The following is a 19,830-nucleotide window of genomic DNA, read 5'->3' as shown; positions in this document are numbered from 1 at the left end:
TAAATTCTAAGTTTTTTATGCCTTGCAATACTTTTTTCTTACAATCACCATTTATATCTCTTTTTCTTGCAATTGTGTGTTTATATTTGCAATTGTGCATTTTTTATATTACGCAATTCTGACTTTTTCTCGCAATTGTGAGTTTATATCTGACAATTTTAGGGTTTTTTATATTTAACCATTCTAATTTTTTTCTTAGGCCTCTATCTCGCGTTTCTTTTTTATATCTCTCAATTCAGACTTTTTTCTCACAATTGAGGTTATGTATCACTATTCTGACTTTTGTCTCGCAATCGTGAGTTCATATCTTGCAATTCTAGCTTTTTACATCTCACAGTTCTGACTTTTTTCTCACAATCACAAAATTGTATCTTTCAATTCAGAATTTTCCCTTACAATTGAGTTTCTCTCGGAATTCTAGCTTTTTAGATCTCAAAATTCTGAAATTTTTCTTTCAATAGTGAGTTTATATCTTGCAATTCTGACTTTTTTCTCACAATCACAAGTTATATCTAACAACTGTAGGTTTTTATATGTCTTCTTAATATTTCTTATATCTCGCGGTTCTTTGAATGCCTTGCAATTCTGACTTTTCTTGAAGTCTCAAGTTTTTATCTTGCAATTCTGAATTTTTCCCTTACATTTGAGTTCCTCACAATTCTAGCTTTTTACATCTCAAAATTCAAGTACGAGTTTATATCTTGCAATTCTGAATTTTTATTTCTCTCGCAATTCTGACTTTTTTTTCACAATCGCAAGTTTATTTCTGACAATTGTAGTTTTTTTATTTCTTATATCTCGCGATTCTTTTTTATGTCTCGCAATTCTGACTTTTTCCTCACAATCACAAGTTTATATCTCTATTATAATTTTTCCCCTTACAATTCAGTTTATCTTACAATTCTAGCTTTTTACATCTCAAAATTCGGAAAATTTTCTTGCAATTACGAGTTTATATCTTGCAATTCTGACTTTGTTCTCACAATCGCAAGTTTATATCTGACAATTGTAGGTTTTTTTATATTTCTTATATCTCACAATTCTGACTTTTTCCCCCTCATATTCATTCACTGTATTCAATATCTCTTTTTTCTTCCAAATTTGAACTGACATATTACGCAGCAATAAAAAAATGTGCAAATCAAAATTGTGAGTTTATATCAGAATTCCGAGAAAAAGGTCAAAATTGCAAGATAAAAGTCTCAATTTTTTTCTTCAGTGAGTTTCCGTACATTACACTGTCAGACACACAAACACAAGAAACAGACGCTTCCATTCAGTTTGATATATTTATATATATATGTATGTATAAAATTAGACAGATACGGTTGTTTCATATACAAAAGGCCAATAAAACAAGAAGAGAACACAGGAAGTGTGTAACAGGCGTTAGTCGATGAAGGCACTCTCATCCAAAGTGTTCCAGTTAACATGATCATGTGACGCGATAGTGCTGCAGTCTGAATCAGAAACAGTGCAGGATTTGCAACCGCAGTACAGAATCGAACCAGTACCGACAGGCATCATGGAATGTGCAGTACAAAACATAATCATAATCTAGGCAAATAAAAACTCAATAAAACAACTCCAGCATCAGAAACACAAAGGAATGATCCATCAATGATTTTGGTCTCAATAGTCTTCAAAAGAGTCAGAAATAAAAACAAAACTTAAGTTATGACGCATAAAATGTACATAAGAAGAATAAAAAAAACAACAACTTAAGACATAAAAGTGGAGTGTTTCGACTCGAATGGCAGTGATGCATTAAATGCTGACTAAACTAACACTGAAGACTGGGCATTGCTACACACATATGCTAACAGGATTAGTGCGGTCTTGTTAACAAGCTAACTAGTCTAACCGCTGAGACGTGCAAACCGTCCTCCTCCTCTGTTTGGCAGCTTAGTCATGGGTCGTTCATTTTGAACGAATCTTTAATGTGACTCGGGGAGTGATTCGTTCAGTTGCGCATGCGCAACATCCTATAGGTTCTGTACTGGAATTAGTCCAGTAGTTCACCTGTTTCGAGTCGTTCGTTCATCACGTGACAGCCCCATAAGCTTAACTTGTGCAGTCTGAGCCGGAAAGAGACTTAATAATACTAATAACCAACTCTTTATCACCACATTCAGTGTTATGGAAAAGAACCAAGCTCCAATTTGAGACCAGAAACGCATCACGTAACTGTAAGAGTTAATAATAATTATAATAGTGATAATGATAATAACTATGCACCCGTTTGTAAGGAAGGTTGTAAATTAACTAATTTCTCTATCCAATGCTGTCACGTCACAAAAGAATAAACGACTTGAAAGACTCGAGAGATGAACTAATCAATTCTCTTTCCGGCTCAGACTGCTTTGGTTAAGTTTATGGGGCTGTCACGTGATGAACGAACGACTCGAACCCGAACACTTGTCAGTTGAGTTGAGCTAATCATAGACTAAAAACCCAGGTAAACAATGAATTCAACTTTTCTGTTTCTTACAGCATTATAGTTTTGTCTTGTTTGTAGTGTGATCAGCGTAGTAGATGCGTTAGGGAAGTAACACGTAACATGTTAATTATATTTAGCTAAAATGAATGAAATGACTCGAAAAAAGATGTGTTCATTTTGCTGAACGAGACTCAAAGGTCCGAGTCGGTAAAATGATCCGAACTTCCCATCACTAGTGTTTAAAAGGGATCATGGAGGCGTGAGGATTACCCATCATGCTCCACGATCTTCAGCTGTGATTAGAACGTCAGTTACATGCAGACGCAGACGATCTCACGAACGCATGCGCATCACGTCTCACCACACAAACTAAACACGCTAGAGCTCACATACATTCTCTTTGGGACAACTAATGTAAAAAACAACAACATCACAATGCATAATCACATAATTAAAAAATTATTATTATTACAGTTATGAAATCAAGTTCTCTTCAAATATCCAAGCTTCATTTTCTTTACACAAACCACATTTTGATTTAGAAAATGCGTAAGAAATTAAGCTCGACCATTTGAAAATAAAATAACTCAAAATTACATAAATGTAAAAAAAAGCACATTTTCCTCCAAAAGTCTCATGATCACTATTCAAAATATATTACTAAAACGGCTAAATATCTATGCATTTTTAAATGTTGATTAAAAAACACTTTCTTACAGTAATATTTTAATTCAATGCAGTTATGAGAATCATAAATTGTCACAAAAACATTGTCAAAAAAATTCCCTTCGTGTTATTTTAGAAAGGCTTTTCGTGGTGAAATTTGACATGGATGCGAAAAAAAACTTGAACACTTGACCATTAACTTAGTATATATATATATATTACTTGAATGGTATTTATGAATCATTCTATTTTTATGTTGATTTAAAAATAATATTTTAACAGCAGCACTAAGAATCTAGGGTTTCCTTATTGTCATTAAATTGAAAAAAAAAAAAACATTCATGTAAAACATCAATTCATGGTTCAAAAGGCTTCATTTTCTCTATGCAAACTGACTTAGTGGTGAAATATGACATATAAAATATTGAATACATGGTCCACTTTTCCATGATATTTATGCAAAATATTTTATGAAAAGCCAAAGAATTCATACATCATGGTATTATGGTGATTTAAATGAAAACAAGAGTATTTTTGAATGTAATGCAGTAAAAGAGTACTGTACTCCAGTAAAGAGACGTTTGTGGTGATCATATCATAATGCTATAAAAAAACATGATTTTCTCTATGCAAAGTATATTTAGTTCGAGTGGTGAGACATGAGGAGCGTGAGATCCAGCTGTGTTATTTGACTTGAGAAACTCACATTAACAATGACATGAAAACACACACAGAAACAGAAGAAAGAGTCTGTGGTCACGCACCGTCACCAGTCCAGTACTAACCCACTAACCCACCCATCTGACCCGTCTGACCCGTCACGTGCCAAGGCGCTCTAGTTCTTGCGGATGTCTGCGTACACCACCGGCTCCATCTTGTGGAAGGAGTTCTTGCTGCCGGAGTGATCGAGCTGGGCGTAAATCACCGGCCCCTGAACAGAGACACACACAATGAGAGAGAAACACGCAAACACACACAGACGCTCGAGTTACACACACACACAGCAGAAAACAAAGCGCTTTCACGGGAAATGTGTTGCGTGTCAACAACTCACTCAGGAGAAATATCAGATAAAGACAAAAAACCTGTTTGTGTCCCCATTCAAAATCACTATATTACAATAACAACAACAATAAACATTATTACTATTATCATCCAAATATTATTTTGTTTTAAAACCAAAAGATAATAATACGGAAATATATCACTAATGTGCTATAAAATATAAAAAATAGTATTTACAATTATTTTATATAGCTATTGTTAAATCATTTTATTTTATAAAACATCTATAAAATTATAATACTAATATTTATGGTTGTCTTACTTTCTGGAGTGACAACAAGACCAATCATTTTAAATTATTTTACAGAATAATTCAATTAAAATGAAAAAAGCTCAACTTTTTAACGGTTCAACTCAAAATAATCAAAGTTTTAACTCTAGAACAAACACTCACTCTACTAACATAAAGTAACTTTGCTATCTTAAAAACAGTGACTTCTGAGGGATTTTTAATTTAGAGTAGTTGTTGAGTCTGTGATTCATGACGGGCTGGAAGCCATTTAGTTTGACTCTTGACTCTTGAATATCACTTTTACAGATGTTACTTCTGCTGGTCACTGCACTGCTAACAACACTCGCTTCAGCCTCTGAACTGAGACACGACTTTCTGTTCAGTTCTGAATCAGTGTGAACACTCAGAGAAACAGTTACACGACTTCACAATGACATGAGAGTGAGACACTACTGATGTGAACACAGCATCAGCACTGAGTGGAACACACACTCTCACACACACACACACACACACTCACACACTCAGGCTGTGGGAGGCTCGTACCTGTACGGGGGCGGAGGGGCTGGAGCAGCGTGAGTTGTCGTTGCTAGACTCCGCTTTCTTCCCCACCCTAGTGTTCTGTGAGCTCACACTCTCTAACGAGGTGCAGCTACGCACACACACACACACACAGAGAGATGGACGCAAACACAAATGAGATGAGAAATGACAAGCAATATGATACAAACGCCGCAACACCAGCTGCTCTGATCAAAACACACACGGACCTCAAACAGATGAGATGACACAGACACACACACACACAGAGGCAGATGTGAGCTGACGGGGTTAATGACACACTGAACACTGCAGACACACATCAGTCATGTGACGCCTCATATTTCACACACAAAGCAGCAGAAATACTTACCACATCATGTTTTTCTTTCAGCAAATGAAGTGTATTTTATGGTTCACAGTAGGTTTGTTTACATGCTCTGTTCATCAATCCCAATCAATTTAATCTGATTTGATTCAGAAATCTGTTTACATGAACCCTAACTGTTGCAATCCACTTCATATATTTGTGTCCATATGCACTACATGTTTTTTGAACAAAACTTCAGCACACATACAGTGCTGCAGAGCTTTTTAGAAAATATTTAGTATATATTCAGTGTCCTCCACTAAGCAGTTCTTAAAATTTAAAGATATAAATAAACCAACACGTTTACACTGTGACATTATTTTCATGTCAATAAAACATATTTAACCCCGTAATTCTTAATAACGACAATGATGAGTCTTAGACTATTATTACCAGAATTATTGTAGGTAACTAAAACTAAAAGTAAAACCATTAAAATACATTTTCATTACTTGAAATTTCAAATTTCTTCAAATTTAAGAAACTTATTTCTAAGTTACTCGCCAAGGCAACGTTTCTTATTTAAAACATTTTTTTTTTTTTATAAAAACTATAGATATATAAAAAAACTACTAAACATTACAGAAAACACAAAATTACTACAACTTTCAAATAAAATTTATAACAGAAAAAAGTAAATAAAAACGGATTCAAAATAATAAGAACTATAATAGTATCTTTATTATAATAATAAAGCTGTCTTATTTAAATAATTATAAATTTTAAATCAAATAAATAATATTTAGTTTTCTACAGATTAAAGTACTGACAGTTTAAGGACAAAAGTGTTGATTCTCATGATAATGTCACACTGAGAAACTTGATAACACTTTACAATAAGCTTAACATCAGTTAACGCATTAACTAACATTAAAGAGGAATTCATTTTTACTGTATGTATTAGACTTAGTTAACATTATTTAATTAAAATACAACTGTCCATTGTTAGTTAAATGTTAACATTAAATAATATACAGGTATAAATTTTGTTAATAATGCATTAGTAAATATCGAAATTAACTAAGATTAATAATTTGCTTAGAAGTATTTTTTCGTGTTAGTTCATGTTAACTAATGTAGGTAACTAATGTTAACAAATGAAAGCCTGTTGTAAAGTGTTACCGAAATATATTTACAGTCCTCAAATCAGCTTGATTTATTTTGTTCTGCTTTGTTCTGTGGTGAAATATGAGCCGGAGATGTTTGTGAGATTTATCTGTTCAGGGTTAAACTCAACACTAAGTGCTCAGTGCGTCAGTAAGACAGTTCAGAAAGTGAGTTCAGTCATCCGTGTTCACACCAACACACAGAGTCTGGTTTAGTGTCAGATCAGACGTCATGCTCCATGCACACAAGAGTTAACCGGTTAAACCACACCACCACTACCTACTAGCGCTGGGAAAATAAATCAATGCATCGCGAATCGAGAAATGATTCAGCATCGATTCTGAGATTTTCCGAATGCATGGCGATTCTTTCCGGAGTGTATTCTGAGGTTAGGTTTGAACAGCAGCTGCTTTAGAAACAGCCGTACTCTGCTTGTTTCCAAATCCTTACACACACTTGAACCTAAAATAATCACTCATAAAACTCGAAAAGGTTGAAGCGAATTACAAGGGTGTTCACAGTGGGCTGTTTATATTAATCTGGCGTCATAAAAGCATTCTGAGCCGAGGTGAAATTACAGACTCAGCCGAACGCACAAGCGCTCTTCATCATCAGCATTTGAGTGTGTGGATAAAAACTAGAGTAGAGCGCCATCTGCTGTTAAAATATAAGCTCAGAATCCATTCCAGAGAAAATCGTGATGTGTTCGGAAGATCTCAGAATCGATCTACGATCGCAGCCCTACTACCTACACACACGGTTCATCAGTTACGGACACGTACCCTTCGTAGTCGTGATTGGGCTCCTGTCGTCTGATGATCAAGTACGTGACCACAGCGATGATGATGATGCCTATCACGGCTCCGATCACGCCACCCACGATCACCGCTGCACTGGTCTGAGGAAGAGCCTCTGAACACAGACAAACATGCTCATGTCCTATTCTAACAAACCATACAGTTGTGCACATAAGTTTACATACAACTTGCAGAATGTGCCAAATGTTAATAATTGAAACAAAATAAGAGGGATCAAGAAAATTGCATGTTATTTTTTATTTAGTACTGACCTGAATAAGCTATTTCACATAACACCCCCGGCTCTTAATGTATCGTGTTGCCTTCTTCAGCATCAATACATGTTTTCACCTTTTGTAATAGTTATATATGAGTCCCTCAATTGTCCTCAGTGTGAAAAGATGGATATAAAAATCATAGTCAATGTTGGAAAGGGATCAAATATGCAGAGGATGCTGGAAAACCAAAGAATGTGCAGGAGCTGGGGGATTTTTCTGAAGAACAGGAGGCAGTTGAACTGCTCAGGACCAACAAGAGACTCATGAACAACTATTACAAAATATAAAAACAGTTGTGGATCATCCAGGAAAGACACACAGTATTAAGATTCAAGGGTATGTAAACTTTTGAATGGGCTCATTTTGATAAATTCAGTTATTATTTTGTCTTGTGGAGTATATGTAAACATCTGTTATGTGAAATAGCTTATTCAAGACAGTACTAAATAAAAAATAACATGCCATTTTTATGATCCCTCTTATTTTGTTTAAATTTTTAACATTTTGCACATTCTGCAGGGGGTATGTAAACTCATGAGCACAACTGTACATTAATGGAAAGCTTATTTATTCAGCTTTCAGATGTTATGACTGGTTTTGTGACACAGGGTCACATATAAGTCGCAGGATGTTTCAGATGATGATGCTCACCTTTCATGACCACTCTGACTTTAGTGATGGACACCTGTCCGGAGATGTCTGGAGGATTCTTCACGTCGCAACTGAACGTCCCGTTGTCCTTGAACTGCATCTGGATCACACGGATCGACACGTCCTTCTTGTTCATGTCTCCGGCCCATTCCACACGAGACTTAAACTGCGGCAGCGAACCTGGAAACGGCTTCCCACTGGAGTAATAGAAGAACTGCGGAGGAAAATCATACGTAATGATGACATGCTGCCTGATATCATACATGAACATCAGTGCAGTGGAGATGAAGGACTCTTACTGAAGTGGGCTGTCCTGTTTCTCCCTCCGGAAGGAAAGACCACACCACTGACGCTAAACTACTGATCACCTCTCTAGACTTGAAACTACAGGACAGAGTGGCTGTGGTCCCGTTCTCAACAAACAGCTCGGCTGGAGTGAACACGTCTATCGCCGACACGCCAAACACACCTGAAACACAGGTGTACATCAGTCAGACATCCAGATACAGAATCACAGAACAGCATCACAGACACAGAAATAACAGACAAAACATTGCGGTGCTTTAATTCTGCTTATATAGCATGGCACTGAAACCATAGTAAAACAGACATGATTTCCTCAATCAATACCATAGTATTACTATAGTACACTTTGGTACTTTAGTTAGTTTTCTCCCTTTCAATACAGACATACAGGACACTATATGTAACAGAGCATGTAATAGATGTCATTTAAGGATTTATACAATTTCTTAAAATAAGAAATAAAACATTTAATAATGAATTCAGCTGCTGATGATTTGAGTCTTTATTGTTCGTCTTTTGTGTTTGTTAAAGGCTGATCATTCAGGTTTGATTAACTATTAAACATTTACAAAGACAGGAGTACGTGATAATTAATTAAATAAAAGAAAATATAAGTTATGAATTGCTCGGAAGTTGTTTTCGTGAGTAAATATGATATAATGTGATAAAGAGGGAGGCTAATGTGCTAACAGAACAATACGAGCTAAAATTCCCGACCTGAGAAACACATTAAACACTCGCACACTGTATTTAATTAAATCACCTGCTACAGAACATGAAATTAATACAACACAAGAGCTGTTCCTTATAGTTTCTGTTTATGTGCTATTAATGTAAAATCACAGATAATACCGTTACCGGAAGCTAGCAGGTTAGCATGCAGCTCCGCTAATGCTCACAGATCATGAGATCAAAACACCTCAGAGAAAGACAAATCAAACTTACTAGCGTAAACGAACACCGCAGAGACACACAATAAAACATAATTGTGTGTGAAAATCGGAAGCCTTATTTCCATCCTTTAGATTTCATAAATATCGTCCGAGTATCGGAGCCTCCGCGTTTGTTTACAGCATCAGACTGAAGGAGTCTCGCGCTGATCTCAGATCAGACTAACCGACACAGCGCTAATGAACCGAACACACTCTACTGATCTCAGATCAGACTCACTGACAGAACGCTAATGAACCGAACACACTCTACTGATCTCAGATCAGACTCACTGACACAGCGCTAATGAACCGAACACACTCTACTGATCTCAGATCAGACTCACTGACACAGCGCTAATGAACCGAACACACTCTACTGATCTCAGATCAGACTCACTGACAGAACGCTAATGAACCGAACACACTCTACTGATCTCAGATCAGACTCACTGACACAGCGCTAATGAACCGAACACACTCTACTGATCTCAGATCAGACTCACTGACAGAACGCTAATGAACCGAACACACTCTACTGATCTCAGATCAGACTCACCGACACAGCGCTAATGAACCGAACACACTCTACTGATCTCAGATCAGACTCACTGACAGAACGCTAATGAACCGAACACACTCTACTGATCTCAGATCAGACTCACAGATGACACTCTACTGATCTCAGATCAGACTCACTGATGACAGCGCTAATGAACCGAACACACTCTACTGATCTCAGATCAGACTCACCGACACAGCGCTAATGAACCGAACACACTCTACTGATCTCAGATCAGACTCACAGATGACACTCTACTGATCTCAGATCAGACTCACTGATGACAGCGCTAATGAACCGAACACACTCTACTGATCTCAGATCAGACTCACTGACAGAACGCTAGTGAACCGAACACACTCTACTGATCTCAGATCAGACTCACCGACACAGCGCTAATGAACCGAACACACTGTACTGATCTTAGATCAGACTCACCGACACAGCGCTAATGAACCGAACACACTCTACTGATCTCAGATCAGACTCACCGACACAGCGCTAATGAACCGAACACACTGTACTGATCTCAGATCAGACTCACTGACAGAACGCTAATGAACCGAACACACTGTACTGATCTCAGATCAGACTCACCGACACAGCGCTAATGAACCGAACACACTCTACTGATCTCAGATCAGACTCACCGACACAGCGCTAATGAACCGAACACACTCTACTGATCTTAGATCAGACTCACCGACACAGCGCTAATGAACCGAACACACTCTACTGATCTCAGATCAGACTCACCGACACAGCGCTAATGAACCGAACACACTCTACTGATCTCAGATCAGACTCACCGACACAGCGCTAATGAACCGAACACACTCTACTGATCTTAGATCAGACTCACCGACACAGCGCTAATGAACCGAACACACTCTACTGATCTCAGATCAGACTCACCGACACAGCGCTAATGAACCGAACACACTCTACTGATCTCAGATCAGACTCACAGATGACACTCTACTGATCTCAGATCAGACTCACCGACACAGCGCTAATGAACCGAACACACTCTACTGATCTCAGATCAGACTCACCTACACAGCGCTAATGAACCGAACACACTCTACTGATCTCAGATCAGACTCACCGACAGAACGCTAATGAACCGAACACACTCTACTGATCTCAGATCAGACTCACCGACACAGCGCTAATGAACCGAACACACTCTACTGATCTCAGATCAGACTCACCGACACAGCGCTAATGAACCGAACACTCTCTACTGATCTCAGATCAGACTCACAGACACAGCGCTAATGAACCGAACACACTCTACTGATCTCAGATCAGACTCACCGACACAGGTAAAGTTTGTGTGGGTACCATCACATATGGTTGTGAAAGGAAATGAGGAGGCTGATCATCTGGCTAAACAGGCATTAAATCATTCTCAAATAGACATTGAAGTGACATTAATACAGAAATAAAAGTGATAATAGGGAAAGAAGTACAGGAAATATGGCAGAATGAATGGAAAGAAGGAACAAAAGGTAAACATTTAAACTGTATACAAGAGAAAGTTGGTTCAGAGAGAAGAAGATTTGGAAACAGGAAAGAGGATGTTTTAACAAGAATGTGTATTGAACATGGTTTATTAAATCAATGCTTACATAGAATAGGAAAACATGAGAATGGAAATTGTGACAAATGTGGGTTAACAGAAAATGTAGAACATGTTCTGAAAAATTGTGAGGCTTATGAAAGAGAACGTTTCCAAACTAAGTCAAGCTTTAAGATATTTGGAAATAAATGATTTGTCAATCCTGGTTTTGTTAGGTGATGGACATAATCAAGAATATATCGCGAAATAGTTGTTTATTTAAAGGAAACAGGATTGATTAATAGGACATAGGATCCCGGTTTCTCTTGGTTATTTATTTATTTTTTATTTTTTTGAATAAGTAGCTTTTTGTTTCTAAACTTCCTATTCATTGTGCGCTTCACCCTCCTTTCCAGTAGGTGGCGGGAATGCACCTTTTAAGTTGGTTGGCCAACCGCCATTAAATCCTAGAAGAAGAAGCTAAGCTGCAGCCAGTACTTCCGGTGTGTGTCGCGCTCATTAAACAGCATCTTTGAGTTGTACTGAGTGATTTAATCTCATAAATCGTCTAATATGGCCACATTTTTCGGTGAAGTGTTATCGGTGTACTCGAGAGCTGTTGAAGAGGATGATGATATGACGAATGAAAACGAGGAAGATGAGCAGATCCGCCGCGAAATAGAGCAGAAGAGGTGAAATCATGTCATATTTATTGATAATGTAATAAACAGAGTCAGATACAGTCTTCATCCGTTTATTAGAGACTGAATACTTTCGCTTTCGGTTCAGCTGCATGTGTTTCTGATGCTTATTAGTCTGATATAACACATATAAAGTTGAAATGCAATATAGTTTATAGTGTATATAAGTTGGGTATTTGTACCAGTCAGAAGTTTTAATGTTTATAAAGAAGTCTCTTCTGCTCATCAAGCCTGCATTCATTTGATCCAAAATACTGTAAAATTCAGAAATATTTTTATTATTTAAAATAAATGCTTTCTATTTGAATATATTGTAAAATGTAATTTATTTCTGTGATCAAAGCTGTATTTTCAGCATCATTACTGCAGTCACTTGATCCTTCAGAAATCATAATAATATGCTGATATTCTGCTCAAAAATATTTATTATTATGATGAAAACAGCTGAGTAGAGTTTTTCAGGATTCTTTGATGAACAGAAAGTTCAGAAGAACAGCATTTATCTGAAATAGAAATCTTTTGTAACATTGTAATTGTCTTTATCATCACTTTTGATCAGTTTAAAGCATCCTTGCGAAATAAAAGATTTAATTTCTATAATTTTATCATTTAAAAAGTATACTGACTCCGAGCTTTTGAATGGTATAGTTTATTATATTACAAAAGCTTTTTATTTCAGATGAATGCTGATCTTTCTGTTCTTCAGAGAATCCTGAAAAAAATGTACTCAACTGTTTTAAATATTGATAATAATAATAATAATCAGAGATGTTTATTGAGCAGTAAATCAGTATATTATTATGATTTCTGAAGATCATGTGACACTGAAGACTGGAGCAATGATGCTGAAAATACAGCTCTGATCACAGAAATAAATGACATTTAACAATATATTTAAATAGAAAGCATTTATTTAAAATAATAAAAATACTGCTTTTGCTGTATTTTGGATCAAATAAGTGCAGGCTTAGTGAGCATCAGAGAATTCCTTAATAAAACATTAAAAATCTTACTTATCCCAAACTTCTGAACGGTAGTGTGTGTGTGTGTGTGTGTATATATAAAGTAGGGTTATAGTAGTGTCTGATCAGATCAGTTTTCTCTCAGGTCTGTTGATGTTCATTGGCTCTCGCAGACAGACGGCGGATCTGTGTCGTGTTCGGATCTGATCATCGCTGTGGGTCCGAATGCCACCGGTGAGCCGTCAGACTCAAGTCAAATCACCTTTATATAGTGCTTCTTACAATGCAGATTGTGTGAAAGCAGCGTTACAGTATTAAACAGGGAAATAGTGTCGTTCTCCTCTGGCCAGATGAAACCAGGAGTTTAATTCTAGGCTGCAGCAGAGTCAGATTGACTCTAGTCTCCACAGACCTGGTCTGAGCCGCCGCTCTGGTGTGTTTCAGGGTTCATCTCGGCATATGTGCTGAGCTCCAGCGACTGGACGGCGGTCGCGTGGGTCTCGCTGTGGAACGAGCGGAGCCACGGATCGGGTCGACCGGACACGGCCCCGGGCCCCGGAGAGCCATCCTGTGTCCTGTACCAGCAGAAGCACAGCCCATCGGTGAGGAACAGCGTTCGTTTATTATCCATAACTAAAGCCCTATTCTAGGGCTGTCAAAAAAAAAAATTTGAATTTCGAATATTTGTTGAATTTAAAATAAAAAAATACACATTTAAATGCAAAAACATTGCATTTGAATTTTAGGTGTGCATCAGGCAGACTTATCAGTGGTGCACGAGATGCGATGACGATGTAAGCATCATTGCATTAGAATGCTTTTTTTAGTCTGTCCAGTTAAAGCCACTAGATGCGGCGCTGCTGCGTTGTTCATTAAAAATACTGCAGAAAAACAACATCAATGCAGAGATCTGGTTTTCATCAAAACTGGAACCAAGCCGTTCACACAGAATGCGTATTTATCACATTTCTATAGGGACATGCATCACCGCTGCATCTCGCACAAGAGAGCCGCATGTTTAGAAAGCCTTGTAAAATTAATATAAGTTCAACTTGTTTCCCAATCCCACTGCATCTCATGTTTTTACATTAAAAAGTACTCTTTGTGATTGGTATGCATACATATGATGCCGTTTTGTTTATAGTTGTTTAAGCAACTTAATTATAATTAGTTTATAAACATTATGCCCTTTTTTCCCACATATAGTTATGTTATTGCTTTGAATAAACGTGCATTAGTAATATTTTGCTCGATGCGTCCTCTTGTGGCCTCAGGAGAGAAACCAAAAGCTTTTTTCCCTCATTACTGAAATTATGCCTTTTAAATTCAAATATAATTAGAATATTGATAATATTTAAGTACCAAATTCGAATGTAGTTTTTCAGAGATTTTGACAGCCCTACCCTATTCGGACGGGACTAGTTTTACAGGGGGTCGTTTTGTGTTTCACGGATGTACTTTGCCATTTTAATCTCCCATGTCTGTTTCTTTTGTAATAATTCCAGGGCAAATTACCTTCTGTTTTTTGTAAAAATGCGAATGTCTGTGATTGCCGACGATATTTTTTAACGTGTTTTCTTGTGTGTTTTCCTCCCGGCAAAGAAATGAAAAAATAACATTGATAAAATCAAGAGCCAGAAGTAACCACACATTAACTATTGTTTTGCTATACTAGCCATAGCTTCACCATGGTATTTGTAGTAAAACTGTTATAGTATCAATCTGAATGACAATACACCGTGCATGTGACCTCTGCAACAAAACAGACCCTCTCACCTCTCTAATAAACATGGAGATGTTTCATAATCATAGAAAATCATAGATGTTGGGTGATAAAAATCAAAACTCAAAGGTACTTTAGAAAACTAGTCCTGTCCGAATAGGGCTTAAGACTACTGCAATGTTATTTCTGGATAAATGTGACCCTGCAGCACAGAAGCAGTCATCAGTAGCACAGGTATATTTGCAGCAATAGCCAACAATACATTGTATGGCTCAAAATTATACATTTTATGCCAAAAATCATTAGGATATTAAGTAAAGATCATGTTTCATGAAGCTATGTCCTATCCTAACAAACCATACATCAATGGAAAGATTATTTATGATGTGTAAATCTCAATTTCAAAAAACTGACCCTTATGACTGGTTTTGTGGTCCAGGGTCACATATTGGCTCAGAAACGGAGATGTGTGAGCTCAGATCAGCTCCAGAAAGAAACACAAAAGCTGTGCTGATAGAGTGAGTGTGTTGAATGCATGCAGGTGCTGATATGCCAGTGCTCCTGTTACGTGGCTGAAGATCAGCAGTTCCAGTGGACAGAGAAGGTGAAGCACTAACACAGAGAGAGCGATTAGTCGTCTGAGCGTGATGGATTGGTGGCTCATGCGTGTTGTGTTCGTCCACAGGTGTTGGGATGCGTTCAGACGAGGGATCTGACAGTGACCGTTCTCTCTGACTGCAGTGTAGCTGAATATAAGACATCAGACTACCTGAGTGAGAGCAGTGTGCCCTTCCTGCGCTCTCTGAGGACCAGCAAACACACAGGCCCCGTCGCGAGTCCGGCCCTTGAGCAGCCCAACATCAGCACCGGACTGGCTGCGGCAGGTACTGATGATCACTCACACACTATAAATCACTTATTTAATCATTTATAATAAAGCAATAAGCCCCAAGAACCCCTTTAGGCTAGCTGTTATAAATTCACTGTAAACCACGGCTTCGTGGGACTTACTGCTTTTAGATAATGGTTATTCCATATACGCAGTGTAGTGAATTTTGCTTTTGCCAACCTAGGGGTGAAATAGTGATGGGTGCTCACGTCACAGATGACGTTATGATTTTTGGATCACATGTCACTTAAGATGTTGTTATGAGTACATCACATAAGAAAGATGGGTGGGAGATCTAACTTGTAGAACCTTTACTGCATTATCAACACAAGTGTAATAAAATAGATTTTATTAACAAAAGATAGACAAGAGTAATCAACAACTGCTAAATGAATACCATGTGTGCGTGTGTGTGTGTGTGTGTGTGTGTGTGTGTGTGTGTGCGCACAGTTCTCAGTCACTGTCAGGTTCAGCGGATCGCAGCTGTTCTCTATCAGTGCTACAGTGATGTTCTGCAGCCGGACTCTCTCAGCATGCAGACGTACAGAGCAGCTTTGAGCGCAGTGCTGAAGGTGAGTGGGCTTCTCTGAGCTTCTCTGAGCTTCTTTGCTTCACGTCTCACGGGACTCAGGCTCTGTCTCTTGATTGCAGCTGGATCCGAGTCCCAGCACAGATGTGCTGCAGAAGATCACGCGAGTCAGCGAGCTTCAGAGCAACCTCTACACATGAAAAAAGCACTGTACACTAGTTTGCATTTTTGCAATAAAGATATGATGTTGTTTTATGTTGGTGTGATGCGAATGTCTTTATTTAATTTAAGTGAATTGTGTTTCTGAGTTTGGACACGGGGTGGCGCCACAACCATCAATTACAAGAAGCAGCAACTAGGTCAAGTTCTGCTGAAATAAAACTGAAACTGATCAATTCTTGTCTATTTTATTATTAAAATATTTAAATCATTGTAGTTTGCCATTTATTATTACATAATTTATTATAGGAAGATTTATTATAATTTTTAAAAATCATTTTAATTTTATATTAAAAATGAACCTTTAGCAAATATTATAAAACGAACGAAAATAAAGACGCATACTTTCCGTTTTATTACAAAATTGTATCATTTCTTATTATAGAAGTGTTTTAATTTTTAACACTTAATATAATTTTTTTAAAACAAAACAAACATTTTCTATTGAAAAAATGGACTGGATTGTATTTCAGAAAATACTACATTTTAATAAAAGCAATGAAACCTCAACGAAATCCATTTAAATACAAATATTTGGAATGTTGTTATTAACATTTAAATTTTATTACAGTTTTTGGTGCCGTTTCTTATTTCATAATTATAGGGGTATTTTATTAAATTTTAATAAAATTATAAGTTTAAATTAAGGACTGAGTTATATTATATTTACCACTCTAATAATTGCGCAACGAAACATTTGAACAAAAGCAGGGAATGCTCAATAAAAGTTGTTTAAATATGTCATGCACAATTCCATCATTCCAAACTTTTCCTGGTTAGGTTTGCTCATTAAGAGACGCTTCATAACGCTAGTGTGAATCAGCATGAATGTATTTTATCTGATGATCTTCCTGCCTGAGGCCTCGTGTTCTCCTTCATCTGTCTGCTGAATGAGTGTGTGTTTCACAGCTGAATATTCAGTGCCATGTTTCACGATGATGGTGCAAGTGTGAAGATGTTCAGCGGGGAGTGGTGAGAATCTCACAGTGTGTCCCTGTCAAAGATCACAGGTCTTCCCACGCCCTGCCGCTCCGCTAATCAAGCACCTCCAACACAGACACAGACACTCACTCACTCACTCACTCACTCACACACACACCCACACTTGTGCTAACTCCAGTCTGCGTGTGTCAGCTAGTTCTGAACTGAAAGAGGAATTCCAGAGTTCCACAACCATCAGCATGAACCAGTGCTTGATATGAGACGCACCCATACACACACACACTCACACACACACACACACACACACACACACACACACACACACTGATGAATGTGTCTGATCATGCTCTGCTCAGATCCACTTCTGTATCTGTGTAATGAACACGTTCACATGTTCTACTCAATGTCAGTTTACAGCATTTCATAACTAGACAATGTTAGAAAAGCCCATGGAGTTTTACAGTCACACTCGTTTACACAGCTGGAAATCTCTTGAGTTCAGTACTTTATTGCTGCTTTTGTTCATTTATATAGTTTTATCATCTTAAGGTTCATGTTCTGGGTGGTTGCTAGGGTGTTAGAGCATTCTGGGTCTTTATTAGATTATTGCTAGGGAATTGTGGGTGATTGCAAAGGTTTCTGGGTTGTTGTTAGGTGGTTGCTAGGGTGTTGTGGGTTGTTATTAGGTGGTTGCTAGGATGTTTTGGGTGGTTGCTGAGGTGTTCTGGGTGGTTGCTAATGTTTCTAGGTTGTTAGGTGGTTGCTAGGGTGTTGTTAGAGGTTGCTAAGGTTTCTGGGTTGTTGCTAGGGTGTTGTGGGTTGTTAGGGTGTTTTGGGTGGTTGTTAATGTTTCTAGGTTGTTAGGTAGTTGCTAGGGCGTTAGTGGTTGCTAAGGTTTCTGGATTGTTGCTAGGGTGTTGTGGGTTGTAGTTAGGTGGTTGTTAGGGTGTTCTGGGTGGTTGTTAATGTTTCTATGTTGTTAGGTGGTTGCTAGGAAATTGTGAGTGATTGCTAAGGTTTCTGGGTTGTTGTTAGGTGGTTGCTAGGGTGTTGTGGATTGTTAGGTGGTTCTGGGGGGTTGCTAGGGTTTCCAGGTTGTTAGGTGGTTGCTAGGGTGCTCTGGGTGGTTGCTAAGGTTTCTGGGTTGTTGTTTGTTGGTTGCTAGGTGTTTGGGTCGTTGTTAGGTAAGCTTAAAGGGGAAAGGGAAGTGGTGTGTGGCCAAGTATGGTGACCCATACTCAGAATTTGTGCTCTGCATTTAACCCATCCAAGTGTACACACACCCGCAATAATATTTTATTACGAAAGTCTTACATATTGTACCTTTAAGGGGAGAAATCTTGCTTAGTAAGTTAGTAAAAGTTAGTTATAAGGCCAATTCACACCGCACAGACAAACTCCAACAAACTAGTCTGTTGGAGTTTGTTGGATCAGTGTGTTACCCTTGTTGGCGTTGATTGGAGTTTGTTTTCACCCGACTGAACATGCTTATAGATATAGAGTTGGTTGGTGTCTGTTGGTGCAGTGTGAACATGACAGTAATGTTTCATAAGATTCTAAATCCAACAGCCAGCTTGAGCCAACTTGTCTGTTGGCATGCTTATATCTACCAGAAGAGTAACACAGTCTGCTTTAACTGCCTCGAGGCAGTATGAGCATTAGTAATGGTGACAGTTGAGTTAGCAAACACAGTTAGTGAAGTGTTGTGGGGAAATCCCTGCGCTGATGTATCACACACACACACACTGCACCTCAAGAATGTTCATGAGTGAGTTCTTCACATGCAGCAGCTGCCATAAACGATCATAAACGCAGGTGTGTCTGTCTGTGTTTGTCCATCGCTGACTAGCGCTCCATTACCAGACCTCACAGGTTATCTCTGATAAATAATTAACCCAAACAGCCGTCAACGAGCGGCCTAGTTCATATCAGTGTGAATTCTGATTGGCTCAGTAAGCACATTCACATGCGTCACAATCTGACCGCACTGAACATCCAGGATCCTCTGCAGTGTCTCAACACGCCCGCCGCGGGAAATTTGCACGTGTGTGTGATTGCGCAAATGTTCTTGAAGCAACGCGGCATTGTGGTTTTCAGAGTTTCGCTGTTGTTCTGAACAGAGGAAGTTCAACAGGGTTACTGTGACTTCAAGGCCGTCTTGTGATTGGGTGAATGCAACGACAAGATTCCTGTCTGACAAACACAAACTGTGCTGAGCTCAAACCCTGCCAGCTCTTACGCTGGAGGGATCAAGTACTGGCTGTATGGAAGGCGGATGGGGCCAAAAGGCTTTAAATGGAACACGTGAAATTTGACCAAGTCAATACACACAATTTCACGCTTTCTGTTTAAAAACTT

At 38.1% G+C, this 19,830-nt stretch overlaps 2 protein-coding genes across 3 annotated transcripts; one reads left to right on the top strand and one right to left on the bottom strand.

The window, feature by feature from the left end:
* Nucleotides 1–3,551: 3,551 nt before the first annotated feature.
* Nucleotides 3,552–9,550, bottom strand: LOC306863753 (myelin protein zero-like protein 1). Its single transcript, XM_079407291.1, has 6 exons — nt 9,398–9,550; nt 8,446–8,615; nt 8,147–8,360; nt 7,203–7,332; nt 4,950–5,055; nt 3,552–4,037 (listed from the first exon to the last, which is right to left on the bottom strand). Exons 1-6 carry the CDS (start codon nt 9,468–9,470, stop codon nt 3,942–3,944), a joined length of 789 nt encoding a protein of 262 aa, XP_079263417.1. The 5' UTR covers nt 9,471–9,550; the 3' UTR covers nt 3,552–3,941.
* Nucleotides 9,551–11,969: 2,419 nt separating this feature from the next.
* Nucleotides 11,970–16,743, top strand: LOC306864241 (proteasome assembly chaperone 1-like). 2 transcript variants are annotated; one of them, XM_079408094.1, is made up of 8 exons: nt 11,975–12,010; nt 12,103–12,199; nt 13,316–13,404; nt 13,615–13,772; nt 15,435–15,497; nt 15,579–15,777; nt 16,233–16,354; nt 16,434–16,565. In XM_079408094.1, the coding sequence occupies exons 2-8, from the start codon at nt 12,144–12,146 to the stop codon at nt 16,509–16,511; spliced, it is 765 nt and encodes a 254-aa protein (XP_079264220.1). In that variant the 5' UTR covers nt 11,975–12,010; nt 12,103–12,143; the 3' UTR covers nt 16,512–16,565. The 2 variants fall into 2 exon arrangements, with proteins under 2 accessions (XP_079264219.1, XP_079264220.1); XM_079408093.1 differs by having other exon boundaries at nt 11,970–12,199; nt 16,434–16,743.
* The last annotated feature ends 3,087 nt before the right edge of the window (nt 16,744–19,830 follow it).

This window comes from Barbus barbus (genome assembly GCF_936440315.1).
Source record: "Barbus barbus genome assembly, chromosome: 45".
Taxonomy (NCBI): Eukaryota; Metazoa; Chordata; class Actinopteri; order Cypriniformes; family Cyprinidae; genus Barbus; species Barbus barbus.
Note: the sequence above shows the minus strand (reverse complement) of the source record. Positions and strands in the feature narration are given on the sequence as shown.

What these genes read in the sequence shown, in the direction of transcription:
- LOC306863753 (XM_079407291.1), bottom strand. Translation starts at nt 9,470, where the DNA reads ATGGAAATAAGGCTTCCGATTTTCACACACAATTATGTTTTATTGTGT. An exon ending in AAACAGGACAGCCCACTTCA is followed by an intron (nt 8,361 to 8,445) that starts GTAAGAGTCCTT and finishes TTTCCTCCGCAG; the next exon opens with TTCTTCTATTACTCCAGTGG. An exon ending in AGTCAGAGTGGTCATGAAAG is followed by an intron (nt 7,333 to 8,146) that starts GTGAGCATCATC and finishes GTCTGTGTTCAG; the next exon opens with AGGCTCTTCCTCAGACCAGT.
- LOC306864241 (XM_079408093.1), top strand. Translation starts at nt 12,081, where the DNA reads ATGGCCACATTTTTCGGTGAAGTGTTATCGGTGTACTCGAGAGCTGTT. An exon ending in AGTTCCAGTGGACAGAGAAG is followed by an intron (nt 15,498 to 15,578) that starts GTGAAGCACTAA and finishes GTTCGTCCACAG; the next exon opens with GTGTTGGGATGCGTTCAGAC. An exon ending in CACCGGACTGGCTGCGGCAG is followed by an intron (nt 15,778 to 16,232) that starts GTACTGATGATC and finishes GTGTGCGCACAG; the next exon opens with TTCTCAGTCACTGTCAGGTT.